The following is a 15,533-nucleotide window of genomic DNA, read 5'->3' as shown; positions in this document are numbered from 1 at the left end:
AATGCACCTTTTTTATAGGTGTTAATATTGTTTGACTTTAAGAACTAAACCACCTAGAAAGAACTCTAAACAAAACACTCAACAGGCTTGATGCACTCCTGCAGCAACCTCCTCCTCTCGCTGCTCGCTCCTCTGCAGGATGCGCCCGGTCTTACTCGATCAGTTTTTGGCCGATCATCGCTTTATGGCACAACACCGGTAAGGAGCACAGACAGGATGCTTGAATAACATTAGGGTCCTTTAATCATTGAACAGATGAAATACAGCAGCCCTAATATTTACATACATTAGAATATGTATGTGTGGTCTAGAAAAGAAATAAAACAAAATCAGAAACATACTCTACACAATACTAATAAAACTACCAGGCATAAATAAATGCAACATTTACATTCTACATAGGATGACTAACTTAATATAACCTATGCTTAAAGAATCATGACTCCTATGCTTAACCTACCCGACAAGGCAAACACTGCACTGGAGGTTATTAGCTTTAGCATGTAGCTTCTACTGCTAAACAGTCTCGAATATATCATTAGTGACTTTCAGCAGAGCTGTTTCAGTGTTATGATGAGCTCTGAAACCTGACTGAAACTCTTCAAACAGGTCATTGTTGTGTAAATGCTCACACATTTGATTAGCAACTATTTTTTCAAGAATTGTAGATAAGAATGGAAGATTGGATATAGGTGTTGTGATTATGAATCTCCTGTCCTGTGAATACCAGCCCAGTAAGGCGATGGTATTAGGACAGAATAGAAAGGTGTGAGATGAGCTCTGACATTATTGAACAGCATAAACTCTGCACATATATGGAATGAATTCACACAATTTCTTAAAATACAAGAATTTATTAACAAAAATAAGTCAACTCAAAGTCAAACATATTTCAATCAACAAACTCTTTACTATGCTAAAACAATCCAACTAAACTACCAAGCAGAATTAAAGAATAACGAAGACTAATAGGCTATGTACAATATAAACAAGATGATTAAAGATGATTGGAAATTATGACCAAAAGAGTGATGCAACATTACCATGCAATGTTTATGTTTGAGAACCAAGGATTATCTTGAAGAATCTGGAAATGAAGTTAAGTTAGTCTTGGAACTAACTTAGAAAATAATCAGCAACATTTAGACAACCATTCACAATGCAAGATCAGATAAAATATTATTTTAATAAAATAATATTTTAAAGAATGATCTGCTGAATAAAACCAACCTTCTGGATGACTAATTCTCAACGGTGTCTAATTAGCTGCCTTCATTTATTAAAATAATATTTGAAGAAATATTAAGGGGATATTTTGGAAACAAGCCAAATCTTTCTGGAGAAATGGAGCTTAATGGTGTTTACTTAGTTATCAAATCTAGTAACTGATGTCCAGGGACTATTATTCACTAGCTTGAAAACTAACAACCTTTCTGTTAAATACTCTTTAGTAGCAAGCACGTGTTCTTACTGGTTAGCAGTTGAGCTAACAAAGAAGCGGATAGCTTAGCACCAGAAACAGACACATACCTTTAAAATACCTCGGTTAATATAAGGGTTAAATGCATAAGCGCGGAGGGCGCGTTATGATCAATGTTCTGTTTAAAAATCACCCTTTAAATAAAGTTTTTCTTAACTTTAAAAACATACAAAGAACACAAACCGGCACGTGTGCTGCAGATAGCCTGCTAGCTCTAAGGTAGCCGAGCTTCACATGAACAAAACTTAATAAAATGAAAAACGTTTAGATCATTTCATTCTAAACCTGTCTTTGCCCAAAACACTTAACCTCATGAACCGTGGTGAGGAAACGTTGTCCAAGGGCGAAGTTTGAAGAAGGTATCCACAGTCAACAAGCGGTTCGCTCGGTAGCTTCGTGGGGGTTGAAGGTGTGTTCGCTCTGAACAAAAGGGTTAGCTCCGGAGCTGTAGCTGGGCGGCCCGTCCAGTCCGCTGCGGTCTCAGCTGTCTTCCTTCCAGACTTGCAGGGGGCTTCTCTCAAACACCGTTTGCTTCTGCAGGGCTCGGAGAGAGAGTCAAGCAATGCTTGTACCTTAATTACCCCCGTTCATGAATAAAAATACCAGATACACTGACAGTATTTAATTCGTACTTATCTTTGCATATGATCGATGATCGCATGACATCCTTGGATCCAGTTGAAGAGTTTATGTCTGTTTGCCAGCAAAAAGACATCAGCGCGCTTTTTTCCCCTCCTATCCCGATGAACACCGGTGTGGAAGAGGGCGGATGTAGCAACAGCTGTGCTTTTATCCGGGTAGTGGCGTCACATGAAGTCTGCAGTTATCCCGTTTCCTGGCTGTGCCGGAAGAAGGTTAATGCACTTTATTTTGAAAGTTCCAGAAAAGTCTGTACCGGAGTTTAACGTTGAAATCCATGGCTGTGGATCCCAACATAGGTCTGTAATTTAGTCATCTTGATCAAGAGAAGGTTTCTTAAGTTAAGCTTTAACTACAGCTACCTTAAACCAGAAGACCAGACGTCTTTCTAGGGGCACCTGGCTTTGACTGGTCTACATTGAAATTGTCTTTTCCACTTCAGGATTATGGTTGCAGCAGCGCTCACTGGAACAGTCAGAAGCTTAGAAATGCAGCTGTAATCATTGCCATTAGTATGTTTTGCAATAGTAAGACCTTTTTGTGAAGGTCTCTTTGCTTTTACCAGTTTTACCCCTCTGTGCAATACTTTAGTAATAAGAAACCTTCCTATAGGCTATCAATACATTTTAAACCTGTTGATATTGATCTGAACATATAAAAGTTGCTTTCTAAATGCTGACAGATTTAATATGGTTGTTTGGCTTTTTATACACCTTCAGACATCCATTTCTTCATGGGTTAAATACTTATTCTCTGTCATTCCAAGTTTTTACCCTTAACTTTCTTTGTGGAATAATTGTCTTTAATTTCTTGTTATATGAGGAATTTTTGATAGTTGCCAACATCTGGTGTGGATTCTATGTCATTGTTTTTATAAGAAATATTTAAACAGAGAAAACGTTGACGTGTTCATTGTTTATTGTACCTGCTTTAAAACCAGATAATTTCACACAGAAACTAGTTAAAAAGATTAATTATGCGGCATATTGGAAACAATCGTAGACAAGCGAGATGGAGACAAAAAAGAAAAAAATGGTTTCAGTATATGGTTGTTGAAAATAAGTGAATAGATCACGACATAAATGAACAGACATAAGAAGCAACAATGTGAAATAAAAGGATAAGAATAAATGGTAATTAAACCAAAAAACTTATTGTAACCAAAGTACCTAAATATCTTTATAAAAAGTGACTCAGTCCAGGCTGAAGTCAAAAAACTTTCTAATATGCATGATGTGTTTCAATGTTTCCTGCAGATGTTAAGCAGATGTTGATGGTTAAAGAAGAAGCTCCTGTAAACCACAGACCTTGTGCTGGCCTACATGACCCAAAGCTCCACCACATAAAGGAGGAACAGGAGGAGGTCTACACCAGTCTGGGGGGAGAGCAGCTCAATGGGAAGGAGGAGATTGATGTCATGAGGTTTCCAGTCACTGCTACTTTCATAAAGAGTGAGGATGATAAACAGTCCCCTCTGCTCTCACAGCTTTATCAAGACCAAATTAAAGGCAGAGCGCCTCCAGAAGATATTGATGGAGGAGAAGAATCCATCAGGATACAAGATCATGGAGATGGTTCCATTTCCTCAGAAACTGAAGACACTGAGAAGGATGAAAAGGCCGATGATGTAAAGCACCCCGTCTCTGAGCTCAAACACTTGTCAGACTCTGGACTGAAATCTAAGGACATGGACAATGACTGGAAGAACAGCAGAGCTCCTGAGTCAGATGGAAACATTAACAAACCTTTTAGATCCCCTGAGTTTGCTGAACAATTTGTTCACCATGGCTTTCTTCAGAAAGACATGATAAATTCAGAAATAGGACCTTTAAGCTCGCTGGATGGGAATAAATGTTTCACAGAGAAGAAAAATGTGGAAACGCCAAAGAAAGTCCAGACAGGAGTGAAGTTTAGCTGTGAAGACTGTGGTAAAACCTTTATTAGAAAATGCACTTTAAACATACATAAGAGAATCCACACTGGAGAGAGACCTTTCTGTTGTGATCTATGTGGACAAAGATTTAGCCAAAAAGCAAATTTAAACAGACATATGAGAATCCACACTGGACAGAAACCTTTCTGTTGTAATCTATGCGGACAAAGATTTAGCCAAAATGTATATTTAAACGAACACATGAGAATCCACACTGGACAGAAACCTTTCTGCTGTGATCTATGTGGAGAAAGATTTAACCAAAAAGGAAATTTAAACACACACAAGAGAACGCACACTGGACAGAAACCTTTCTGTTGTGATCTATGTGGAGAAAGATTTAACCAAAAAGGAAATTTAAACAAACACAAGAGAACCCACACTGGACAGAAACCTTTCTGTTGTGATCTATGTGGACAAAGATTTACTGAAAAAGGAAGTTTAAACAGACACATGGAAATCCACACTAGAGAGGAAAATGGTTAAGGTTTAAATGCTCAAACAGATTACGGTCGCTGCAAAAGTTGTGATGTGAAGTTCAAGGCCAGCGGTGGGAATACTTCTAATCTGAGGAAGCATCTAGTTAAGCACCAGATTTTCTTCAACGCTGAGGAGTGCACAATTTTCGTCATCCTCAGATATATGGCTAGAAATCCTTCATTCAGCACCGTTAACACGCCTGCTAATGGATACAATTTGTGCATTAAATTTGTGCCTTTTTAAGAAAAAAAACTGCGTAGTTGAGCGTTTTCATGTTGAAGAAATGTTTGAAACAACTGAGATGTTACAATACGAACAGCTGGATGTTTTTTTTTAAAATATATATTCAATAAAGTTTATATCTAGAATAATACATACACTACCAGTCAAAAGTTTTATGGGTCTCTTTATTTTTGTAGATTCTCACCAAAGGCAACAAAACTTTGAAGGAACAGAAATGGAGTTATGTAGTAAACAAAAAATGTGAAATAACTCTAAACATATTTATATTGTAGATTTACAGCTTCTATGTAAGCTATAACTTTTATAATTTTATACTTTAGATTCTTCTAAATAGCCTCCCTTTGCTGTGATTACTGCTTTGCTCTCGTAACATCCTCTCCATGAGCTTCATGAGGTGGTCACCTGAAATGGTTTTCCAAGAGTCTTGAAAGAACTTACCAGAGGTTCATTGAGAGACGGCCAAAGGTTAATAATTCAGTCATCACAGCAAAGGGCGGCTACTTTAAGGAATCTAAAATATAAAACATATTTAAAGTTATTTTACAATTTTTCGTTTGCTGCATGAATCCATATGTGTTCATTCACAGTTTTGATGCCTTTAGTGAGAATCTACGTACAATGGAAATTATCATAAATATAAAAAACATTGAAAGAGAAAGTGGTTCTAAAACATTTGACCAGTAATGTATGTTAAATGGAAAATTTGAGATTTTATCTTATAACATTTAATACCACATAACACACACAAAAGTACCGAAAATTGGTACCAGCGAGTGCTGTTATCGATGTATTGGTACCGAATCGGTTAAGATGTGAAATGTACCTATCCCTAGTCAGGAGAGGAGGATCAGACTGGATTTAGATGTCTTGTCATTTTCAAATGAATATATTTTAGAGCGTTACTGTTTTTTGCCACAGTCAATGTATCTGAATAATATTCTCAGCCCACACATTGCTCCTATGACACAACGACTGCACATCGTTTTTATGCCAACAGCAGCTTTTTGTATAATATAGGTGATGCAGAAAATCCTTCAAAGGCAACTGTATGTCTTGCTGTCAGGAATGTTACTGTTGCTCTTAAACTGTTACTGTACAGCTGAGGTGTCCATGGTGTCAATTGCAAACATTCAGTGAAGTCAGGTTGTCCTCCTTAGCAGAGTGTTGCGTGTCCCTACCTGCCACACAGGACACCAGGGTTTAATTCTGTGTAAAAAGTGTAATTGTGGTTTATGTCATCAGACATACATAGCTTAGGTTTAGTTAAAGTTTAACTGTGATTCTAGATGGGAGTCTCCACCACTCCCTAACACACAGACACACAAGAATAATGAAAGAAGAATTTCACAGAACTGCAGGAATCAGTGAAAGCAGTAATTTAGTTGGTATCACATTTTGAGACTTCAAGCATTATCTATTGATATATTTCTGGGTTTCAAGGCATCATTTGCTGCATACATGGCATTTACATTCACTGCTCCTTCACTGAATGAAGGAGATTGTTTTACTTGTTTTATATTATATTGCACAGTTTATCATCTGCTCAACAAGTGTTAACATTGATTCTGTCATCTGACTATGCTGCACCTCTCATTTAATTAATCTGAGTATGTTTGTTGGTAACTACACAGTTTGTTCAAATGTATCTTTAATGTTTCCTGGGTTTTATTCTCCTTTATTGTACAGCCTCTACAAACTTTTTGTGACTCCAGTTTTTCCCGATTGGTTCTTATAGCGTTTATTCTGTTGACTCTTTCTATGGTTTCTAGTGATGTATGAACCTGGATGCTTTCATTGTCTTTTGCTTTCTTTCTGAGACACCCAAATTTCCCCCATTGTGGGACAATAAAGGATTTTCTACCCTATTCTGTATTAAATACTTGTTTAAGGGGGGAGCTGTCGAGTGATGAGCAAGTAGTATGCGCTCGCTAGTGGCTCTCGCAATTTTTAAGTTTAAAACGCCAATTCAACAAAGCCATATGAACGAAATTTTGGGAATTTATCCAGTAGCAGTTTGAGAACTTTTGTATGAGAATGGACACATCAAAAATGCAGAGAAAAAATAATGCAAAACACGACCTGGACGAGGAGACAGGCCTGCGTTAAGCCTTGGGCTCGACGAGAGCCGGTGAGACCGCCTAACAGACAAATAACAATGATGTACTAAAAGCTATATAATCACTCCACACAGAGCCAGCTATAGATGCCTTGCAGGTGACGTCACACGCTCACCGAACTGTAGCCGCCGCCATATTGAGTACCTTCTTTGGTGCCCCGGTCGTTGAAGATGCCGTCCGTGTGTTGTGCAGTTGGGTGTGATAATAAGAAAGGTGACCCAAATATTTCTTTTTATCGCTTACCGAAAGAGGAAGAACGTCGTCAGAGATGGCTGTCAGCAATCAGGAGGGCTAACTGGACGCCGACTGCAAGTAGCCGTCTGTGCAGTGCACATTTTGTATCATGTGAGTTTCAAAGCACGTCCGGAGAGCTAGCTCAAGCTACTGCCAACTGGATTTAATGTCTTGAACATATTTTTCAGAAAATTAAGTGATTAGAATGAAACTGATTAGACACCGTTTGTAACAAATGCATTTGATATGAAGATCTGAATATTTTGCTTCAGAGATTGCAGTTGTTAGCTTAGATATCTGTCTACAGCAGGATCTTTGAGATTAATGTAGTATTTTTACATTTCATTCAATTGAACTTACGCAACATAATGACAGTAAAATATACAGCAACAGAAGTTGAAAACTTAGTCTTACAAGCTAATAAGCTTGATGATATATTGTGCTGATCTTAGATTAACCTAGCAAGATGTTTCATTTCTCTGGTTTCTTCGTTGTAGCTGCTTTGGACGCAGACCTAGTTACATTCACTGAATCCTTTGTCTCATCAGGTGCAAAAAGCCAAAACCCACTAAGCCCAGACTACGTGCCAACAATATTTCCTCATCTAAGTTCTCCAAACAAGCGAAAGAGGGTTTATCAAATGGCCAGGTTTGAACACACTCAGGCTCTAAAAAGAAAAAGAGCAGTGATTGATGCTGACAGAGGAGAGACGGGAAAAGCAGAGGACAGACAGGAGGTGGATGATGATGACCAGCAGGATGGAGGAGAAGACAGACAAGAGGTGGATGATGATGACCAGCAGGATGGAGGAGAAGACAGACAGGAGGTTGGATTGGCGATGGATGGTTCCTGTACCAATGCTTCTTTCCAAGTCACAATTAAAAGACTCAATGAAGAATGTATGAGATTAAGGACTGAAATCTGTAAACTCAAGGGTGAAGTAGATTCATTAACATTCAGTAAAGAAAGTTTCCAAGGCAAAGATGAGAAAGTCAATAAGTTAACTGGCCTGCCTTCTTACTGTAAATTGATTGTTGTATTCTCTTTTATATCACCATTACTTAATGTTAAGTCATGTTTGTCACCTTTTCAGCAGTTTTTACTAACATTAAAGCGCTTGAGAATGAATTTACCACTTTTTTTCCTAGGTCATTGTTTTCATACATCAACATCAACCGCTAGTAGGGTTTTCAACAACACACTGAATGTTATGTATTTCCGGCTGTGTAATATTATAAGGTGGCCAAGCAGAGATCAGATTTTAATTAGTCTTCCCATGTGTTACAGAAAAAACTTCAAAAATTGCACTAGTATTATTGACTGCTTTGAGATATTCATTGAAAGACCTAAAGAGATGAGAGCACGTGCACAAACCTATTTACAATATAAACATCATAATACAGTTAAGTATCTCATTTCCATAACACTACAAGGGGTCATTAGCTTTGTTTCAAAAGGTTGGGGTGGTAGGACAAGTGATAAGTATGTGACGGAGCATAGTGGATATCATGAACTGTTGTCCCATGGGGATGTGGTTCTTGCTGACAGAGGGTTTAATGTAGCAGATTCTGTAGGACTTGTCAATGCACAACTCAAGATACCTGCCTTTACCAAAGGAAAAGCACAGCTTCACCCAGAATAAATCGAGTCATCGAGAGGACTGGCAGCTGTGCGCATCCATGTGGAGAGAATTATAGGAATTGTAAGGAATAAGTACTCTATTTTGCAAGGAACCATACCCATATCACTTTGTTATTCAGCCTCAGATGGACTCACGCCACTAGACAAAATGGTGAAAGTGTGTTGTGTCCTCTGTAATCTTTGCCCTCCTGTTGTTCCACCAGAGTGATGACATGCAGAATTAAACATCCCAACCCACAAAGTATTTCATTTTGAAAGAAATCTGACTTTTGTTGATCAAACCATATACTTGTTTCATTATTACAATATTTAATGTTTTAAAGGTTTACTACTGAAGAGAAACATGAGAAACATGTCACCATTTTTCAATTGTGATTTTAATAACGCACAAAATTAAGACAGGATAAAAAGAAGACAAGAAAATCATCCCACGTCCTCATCTTCCTCTCCTCACAATGTAGATTTTATTTGCATTAGTTCTACTTGAAATGAAATATACACTGAAAGAAGTGATGGAAAGAGGATAGTAAGGAGGAGAGGAAGGAAGGGAAGGAGAGAGGCAGGAAGAGAGGTTGAATATTCTGATTCCAATTCTCTTGTTACAATACATCAAAATAACAGAATTGGAATTAGAATATCCCTCCTCTCCCACTGCCTCTCTTCTTCCCTTCCTCTCCTCTTCCCTCCTCATCTATGCTTGTCCCTCTCCTCAGTGTAGATTTTATTTTAAGCATATCATTAGAATAAGAACAATGGGGAATAAAGAAGGCAGGTTAAACACAACTTTAAAAGATCACAAGACAATCGCAGTACCTTAATAATAAGGTATTTCGACTTAGTTGGAAAATAACCCGAAGTGGGATTACTGGAATGACACCATGTTTATAAGTGGAAAACTCTGGCATCAGAACAAAAGGAAACAAAACCTTATTCTAAATATTATTGAATATCTTTTTATGTTAGCTTTGTACAATGTCTGTTGCATAACAGTGTAGTTCCTCAGTTTGGCTTTATCTTCCTGCATTCATAACATTTCCACACTTTTGGAACCCTTGTCATCTGCAAGCAAGACTTGTGAAAGTGTCCTCGCTTGCATAGTTTTGATGCGCAGATGACTACATCCTCTGGAGCTCCCTGTGGTTCACCACAGTAGCATCCTGAATGTGGCTGTTTCTCTGAGATTGGGGAGACCACTGTGCGTGGTACCGTGTAGTACTTTCCCAAAAGTTCTGGCAGAAGTCTAGTTTTGATGAACTGCACTACTCTGCTGTACGTCTCACTGAAGAACACGTCATCAAACTGAATGCGTTGTATAAACGTTTCAGTGGGACTCCACACAACAAAGTCACAATACTGTACACCTGCAATACGCATTTGGGCTTGAACTTGTGACATGTATTTGTGATTTGCCTTCAGTGTCATCACATTGTCCTTTTCCACTAGACAGACGTTTGTGTCAGTGTTACAGCTGTTGGCAAGAGAGCTATTTTTGAGGGTAAAGGGACATTTTATTTCAAGCACATCTTTACCATGGCAGACACATGTAATGATCCCATCTGGCAATGCACCGATCCACGGCAAAGATGTGTTGATGATGAGGCCTGCTGTTGTCACCTAGAAATCTGTGTGATGATCTTGCAACGCTTTGATGTAATGTATCCTTGCTACTGGCTCATTTAAATTTCCCCATCTAGAAAAATGATGTTACACATGAATTAGATTGACTCCTACTTACAACAATCACAACCTAGAGTATACTACTTCACGTCTAAAACCTGTGCATTAGCTGTTATGCAAACATGATCTAACTATGCATTGTATACATTATCTAACTCTGTAATTACCTGACTTTTCGACAGAGCAGAAATGAAATAGTGGAAGTGTTAGGACTGGGATCTTATCTTGAGCTTGCATCACTTAAGTCTTTGAAGTGTAATAATAATAACTTTGTTACTCTGCAATATCCCTTAAACATTAAATAAAAACCAACCCTGGGTAAACCTGGTTGGTTATGTAGCCTTTCCATACGCACTTCTGTCTTTACCTCACTGACTCAGTAGAAACCTGACAGGATCGAGGGTAACAAATCCTTTTAATCAAGGATATGGCACTGTCCGTCCTGCCTGCCTCATGGAAGACCGATGCTGTGACTCTGCCTGCTCTTTGCTCAAACCACACCTTGCTGGCTGACTGTTCTCTAGTTGCCTTTTCTACTGAAAATGACTGCAAGATGTTTTGAACACTGAAGATTAGTTAAATGCAGTTTTTAATGTTGATACATCTGTTTATATTAGTGTTAAGCCAGGGGTCTGCAACCTTTACGTTCCAAATTTGCCCTCGGCCCAGCTAAATAACACTCGTTTAGAGCCACAAATGTTACATGACCTTTTAAGTAAAAAGTAGTTTTTTAAAAAGGTCTTCAGGAAAAAAAAAACATTAGTTGGTTCTTTTTTATTTTTAGCCTATGTTATCAAGACCCACTGTGGAAGATCCAAAGAGCCACTTGTGGCTTTGGAGCCTTAGGTTGCGGACCCTTATGTTAAGCAAAGTACAAATAGTATAGTTAATACCAGTACTTACCCAATATGCATTTACCAGAAGCTTTTACCAAAAGTGCAGTAATCTTATTGAATATACCAATAATATAAAAAATAAGGAAGTGCTTTACAAATTTAGTGAAGAATTAGACAGCCAATGTACATACCTCTTTTACCGTTAGCTGAAGATCATCAAAGACCTTTTCACTCTCTACCAGTGGTGATGATAAATCTGCTTGTAATCTTGCATTCGAGAAGAGACTTGTCAGAGGTTGTGGCAAGTTCAGTTGGACAGTCTTTGGTATGTATTTGTCAGAGTGACCCGCGATGATAGACAAAATAGCCGTTCCGTTGGGATTTCCTTCCTGGACATCACACTCATGCAGCTGTTGGAAGAACCTCGTGTATTCATCCTCTGAAGGGACAGGAATGCTGGGCAGTGTAGTGGATTTTGATTTATTCTTCTTGGTCATTGATATTTTGCTCAGTTCCTCATACTGGATTTGAGATGTTTTGCCTGGAATGACCCAGGCACAGGCCTTCTGAGTGCTGGACTGTCCATCTTTGACATTGACTGCTGCTAGTAGTGCATACATCAGTGCGGCTGCATGGGAGCATGCTTCACCCAATCCTGCTTTACAGGTGCAGTGAGCCATTAGCACTGTCCCATCCTCTTTGACAACAACCCAGGGTTGTGTGGGTGTGGCATTTATTGCCTGAGAGTGATTCACCTGAAGTTAAAGAATGTGATCTATTAGTAAAGTAGAACTAGAAAATACTTATCAAGATGAGTGTGAGACTTTAACTTTCTTGGGACAAGTACAACATATTAACCTCAGGTACTCGGAACCCCCTCCCACCTACGTGACTTTTTGCAACAGTCAGGAGCTTGATGTTCGTTCACCCACCCCTTGAAATTTCAAATTTTTTTATTTAGGACCTTAACATCACTCTTACATTAATCATTAGTCCTGCTCTATGTTTCAGTGGATGATTTAAATGATCCTAGCTTACCCCTTTGCAATGCTAACAGTGTTAGCCGGTGTTTACATCAAGCATAAAGATCAGTAGAACACGACTTACCTTTGCTTTACACATTTTCTTGTTCTTCTGATACCATATTTTCGGGTCAATGACCCAGCCAGCCGTGAAATATCGATAGGCATCTGTGCTTTTAAAAGCTTTCAGACTTTCCCCGGTGTATGAAGACGGGTTGTGTATCAGATATATGTATAAGTCGTGGAAGGAAGAATCTGGAAGCCTGTCAGTTGATGAAAGGTGTTGAAAACAGTCTGCAGGAACTTCGTATGGATCGCATCCAATAACAGCGATTTTTTCGTTGTATCGTTTAAGTTCGTGGGTATTTAAATGAGAACGATCCATTCTGGTCTGAGAGAAAGCGCCACGGAGCTTAGCGTTCGGTACTCAACATGGCGGAAGCAAGGTAGCGTGCGTGATGACATCATCCTCCTGAAACCCATCTATTAAGTCGGACATTTGCAACAAGATCGAGACAGAGATCTCAGAGGTAAAGTACACCTTGAGAGGGGAGATAGCTACGCTGAGAACCGAAAGTGACACAACATTATCGGCACTTAAATCCCAAATGGGCGCACAAAACCAAGAATTAACCGATGCTGCTAACAACACTTCAGACACAATAAAAGTGCTGGAAGACAAAGTTAAGGGTCTCTTGGGCAAGTTGAAGCACTATCAGAGAAATACCTTGATCTTGAAGGCCGTTCGAAGCGACAGAATCTGAGATTGGCCGGAATTAATGAGGGGAAGGAAGATTGCTTAAAGCCCAGTTGTTAATAGAAGTGTTAAATCTCACAGATGCACCAGTTATAGATCAAGTTCATAGAGCCCTGAGGAACAACCTGGCAATGATGGACCCCCTCGGCACTTTATTGTAAGACTGCACTACTGGCACGCTTATGAGGTTATAATGCAGAAAATGTTGTCCATCAGAGCTCTAACGTATGGGGGCCAGCAGATATGGATCTTCAGGGACCTGCCACCTGAAGTTGCAAGACGCCAACGGTTGTAGAACAGAGTGACATGGGGCGGGTCAGGCGGAGAGGTGCAGGGGCAGAGACTTTGAATCCAGGGTTTCCACAGCTGATACACAGAGAAGATGCTGCTTGGAGGTTCGGTCAACAGTGTCCAGTAGATGTCAGCATATTCCTCTGCAACTGGCTGTAAAAATATTGTCCATGCTGAAGCATTTGTCCACATGCCAAAGAGGAACCATCTGGAAATGTTATCGTTAACCCATCAGTACCACACAACACTGATGCTCCCAGCTTCACTAATAAGTCTCTGCCCAGCAAATTAACAGGTGTGCTGGGTGAACGCACAAAAGGGTGAGTTACTCTTTGAGTCCCAATCTGAACAGGAAGAATTTATGCAGCCCCTTAGAAGCCCATCACAGAAACAGTCTTGGTAGAGAGCAGTGGTTTAGGAGGTTGCTGTGTTATGGTGGAATAAGTAGCTCCAGTGTCCACTCAAAAATTCAAACAGTTCTCTCCCACCTTTGCAGGCAACGTGGGATCTGCTGTGCCCACGCCAACATGCCATCTGCCTCCACGACCACTGTACCTGTAATTATTAAAATGTATAGGGTGCAAGAGGGAGTACCCCCTGCTTGCCACTGATCAGTCATAGACATAGGGTTGTGTGCTGTTGGAGGAACAGGTTGAGCTGCAGCTAACATTACATTTTCAGTTATATCATTTTTCTCTTATTTAATTTTCTCTTTGGCCTCTTGCAGCTGCAATTTAAGGAGCTGATTCTGTAGCTGCTCTTTCTCCTCTTTTCTTTTTCTCTGCCTCCTGAGCTATTGTTTTCCTTAATCTTTAACTGGACCCCTAATGCTTTAGAACTTAGTTCTATTAGTTTATTTACAAAATGAGTTCCATTATCGGACCTTATAATCTGTGGGATACCATATGTGGGGAAGAAATGTGTAACTAGATTAATCTATTACCACTAGGCAATATTTCTTCCCCCGTGTTGGCAACAAATTATGCATGATCTGCAAAAATTCTTTGCACAGTCAGAAAAATTTATAGTGTAGGATTAATGCTTTACCAGATGTGACATATTCCCCCCTTTGACACGTGGGTCTTCCCAATGTGTCACTGTAGCCGCTGTCCTTATTACATTTAAAAATGAGATCACTATTTTTGGTAGTTGCTATTATTTTAAATAGTGCTTGGTTTAGTTCTTATTAAAAATAAAAATAAAAACTCACTCACTGATGAACACAAAAAATGAAGGGCATATTATATCTTATAATCTTACTTTATCTTACCCAGTTTTATAGATACAACATACAGTCTCAGTCAGCTTTGTATTTAATTCAAGTAACTAAAGTTTGTTTCAATTAGCTCAAGTTTTCTCTATTTCAGTCCAGTCCAGTAATTCTGTTAAGGTTCATTTCATCTTGTGTTAAGTTTGAGTCTAATTCGATCATTTTGAACCTGACTGGAAAAAGTCTAAACATCTGTTAAAATCTTTTTGTTTTACCATAGAGAACTGACCTAATATTATTATGGTAATGTTGAGGACTCTAATTTTTACATAACATGAAACAGACATTTATTTCACAAAAACAGAAAGTCAAATACAGACATTTGGCCACATGAAAGTTTAAATACCCTGTTTGTAAAAGAATTGTGAAAAATTGAAGACGCGTCTATGAACTTTCTTATGGTTATCAAATTTTCTGCAGCTTCTATAATTGTTTTACAAACTCATACATTTATTTTACTAACATCCATTGTCATATTTTTTTTTTATTCTTTTCACTCAAATATTGAAATTTCATTCAGCCTTCTTTATTAAAATTCAATTTATTTATTTTTATATTCTTCCTATTTGGTGTTAATCTTGTTCTGATCTTAATGGGATAATGATTACTACCTATAGTTGTATTTTTAACCACATCCCACTCACATATACCAGCTAATGAAATTGTAACCAAAGTTGTTGACTCTGCTCCTGTTCTGACATTAATTCTTGTTCCCCTTCCATCATTAAGACATACAACATTTTTTTGTTTCCACGACTTCTTCTGTAGCTTGTCTGTTTTTATCATTATTTTCCCATATTGTGCTACTAGCAATAAGTCCCCGCACCATATTACTTTCTCCTCCAGATATCCCAACAACTCCTCCATCAACTCCATTTTTAATGTTTTACATGGATTATAAAAATCTATCATC

At 38.6% G+C, this 15,533-nt stretch overlaps 2 protein-coding genes across 2 annotated transcripts; one reads left to right on the top strand and one right to left on the bottom strand.

Moving 5' to 3' along the window:
- The first annotated feature begins 6,810 nt into the window (after positions 1 to 6,810).
- On the top strand, positions 6,811 to 8,973 carry LOC124881164. The gene is made up of 2 exons (XM_047386697.1): positions 6,811 to 7,237; positions 7,675 to 8,973. The coding sequence occupies exons 1-2, from the start codon at positions 7,063 to 7,065 to the stop codon at positions 8,766 to 8,768; spliced, it is 1,269 nt and encodes a 422-aa protein (XP_047242653.1). The 5' UTR covers positions 6,811 to 7,062; the 3' UTR covers positions 8,769 to 8,973.
- A 1,834-nt stretch (positions 8,974 to 10,807) lies between these two features.
- LOC124880972 lies at positions 10,808 to 11,986 on the bottom strand. Its single transcript, XM_047386443.1, has 2 exons — positions 11,472 to 11,986; positions 10,808 to 10,990 (listed from the first exon to the last, which is right to left on the bottom strand). The coding sequence occupies exons 1-2, from the start codon at positions 11,958 to 11,960 to the stop codon at positions 10,808 to 10,810; spliced, it is 672 nt and encodes a 223-aa protein (XP_047242399.1). The 5' UTR covers positions 11,961 to 11,986.
- Between the last annotated feature and the right edge of the window lie 3,547 nt (positions 11,987 to 15,533).

The sequence above is a fragment of the Girardinichthys multiradiatus genome, chromosome 14 (genome assembly GCF_021462225.1).
Source record: "Girardinichthys multiradiatus isolate DD_20200921_A chromosome 14, DD_fGirMul_XY1, whole genome shotgun sequence".
Classification (NCBI taxonomy): domain Eukaryota; kingdom Metazoa; phylum Chordata; class Actinopteri; order Cyprinodontiformes; family Goodeidae; genus Girardinichthys; species Girardinichthys multiradiatus.
This window is presented reverse-complemented; position numbering and strand designations above follow the sequence as displayed.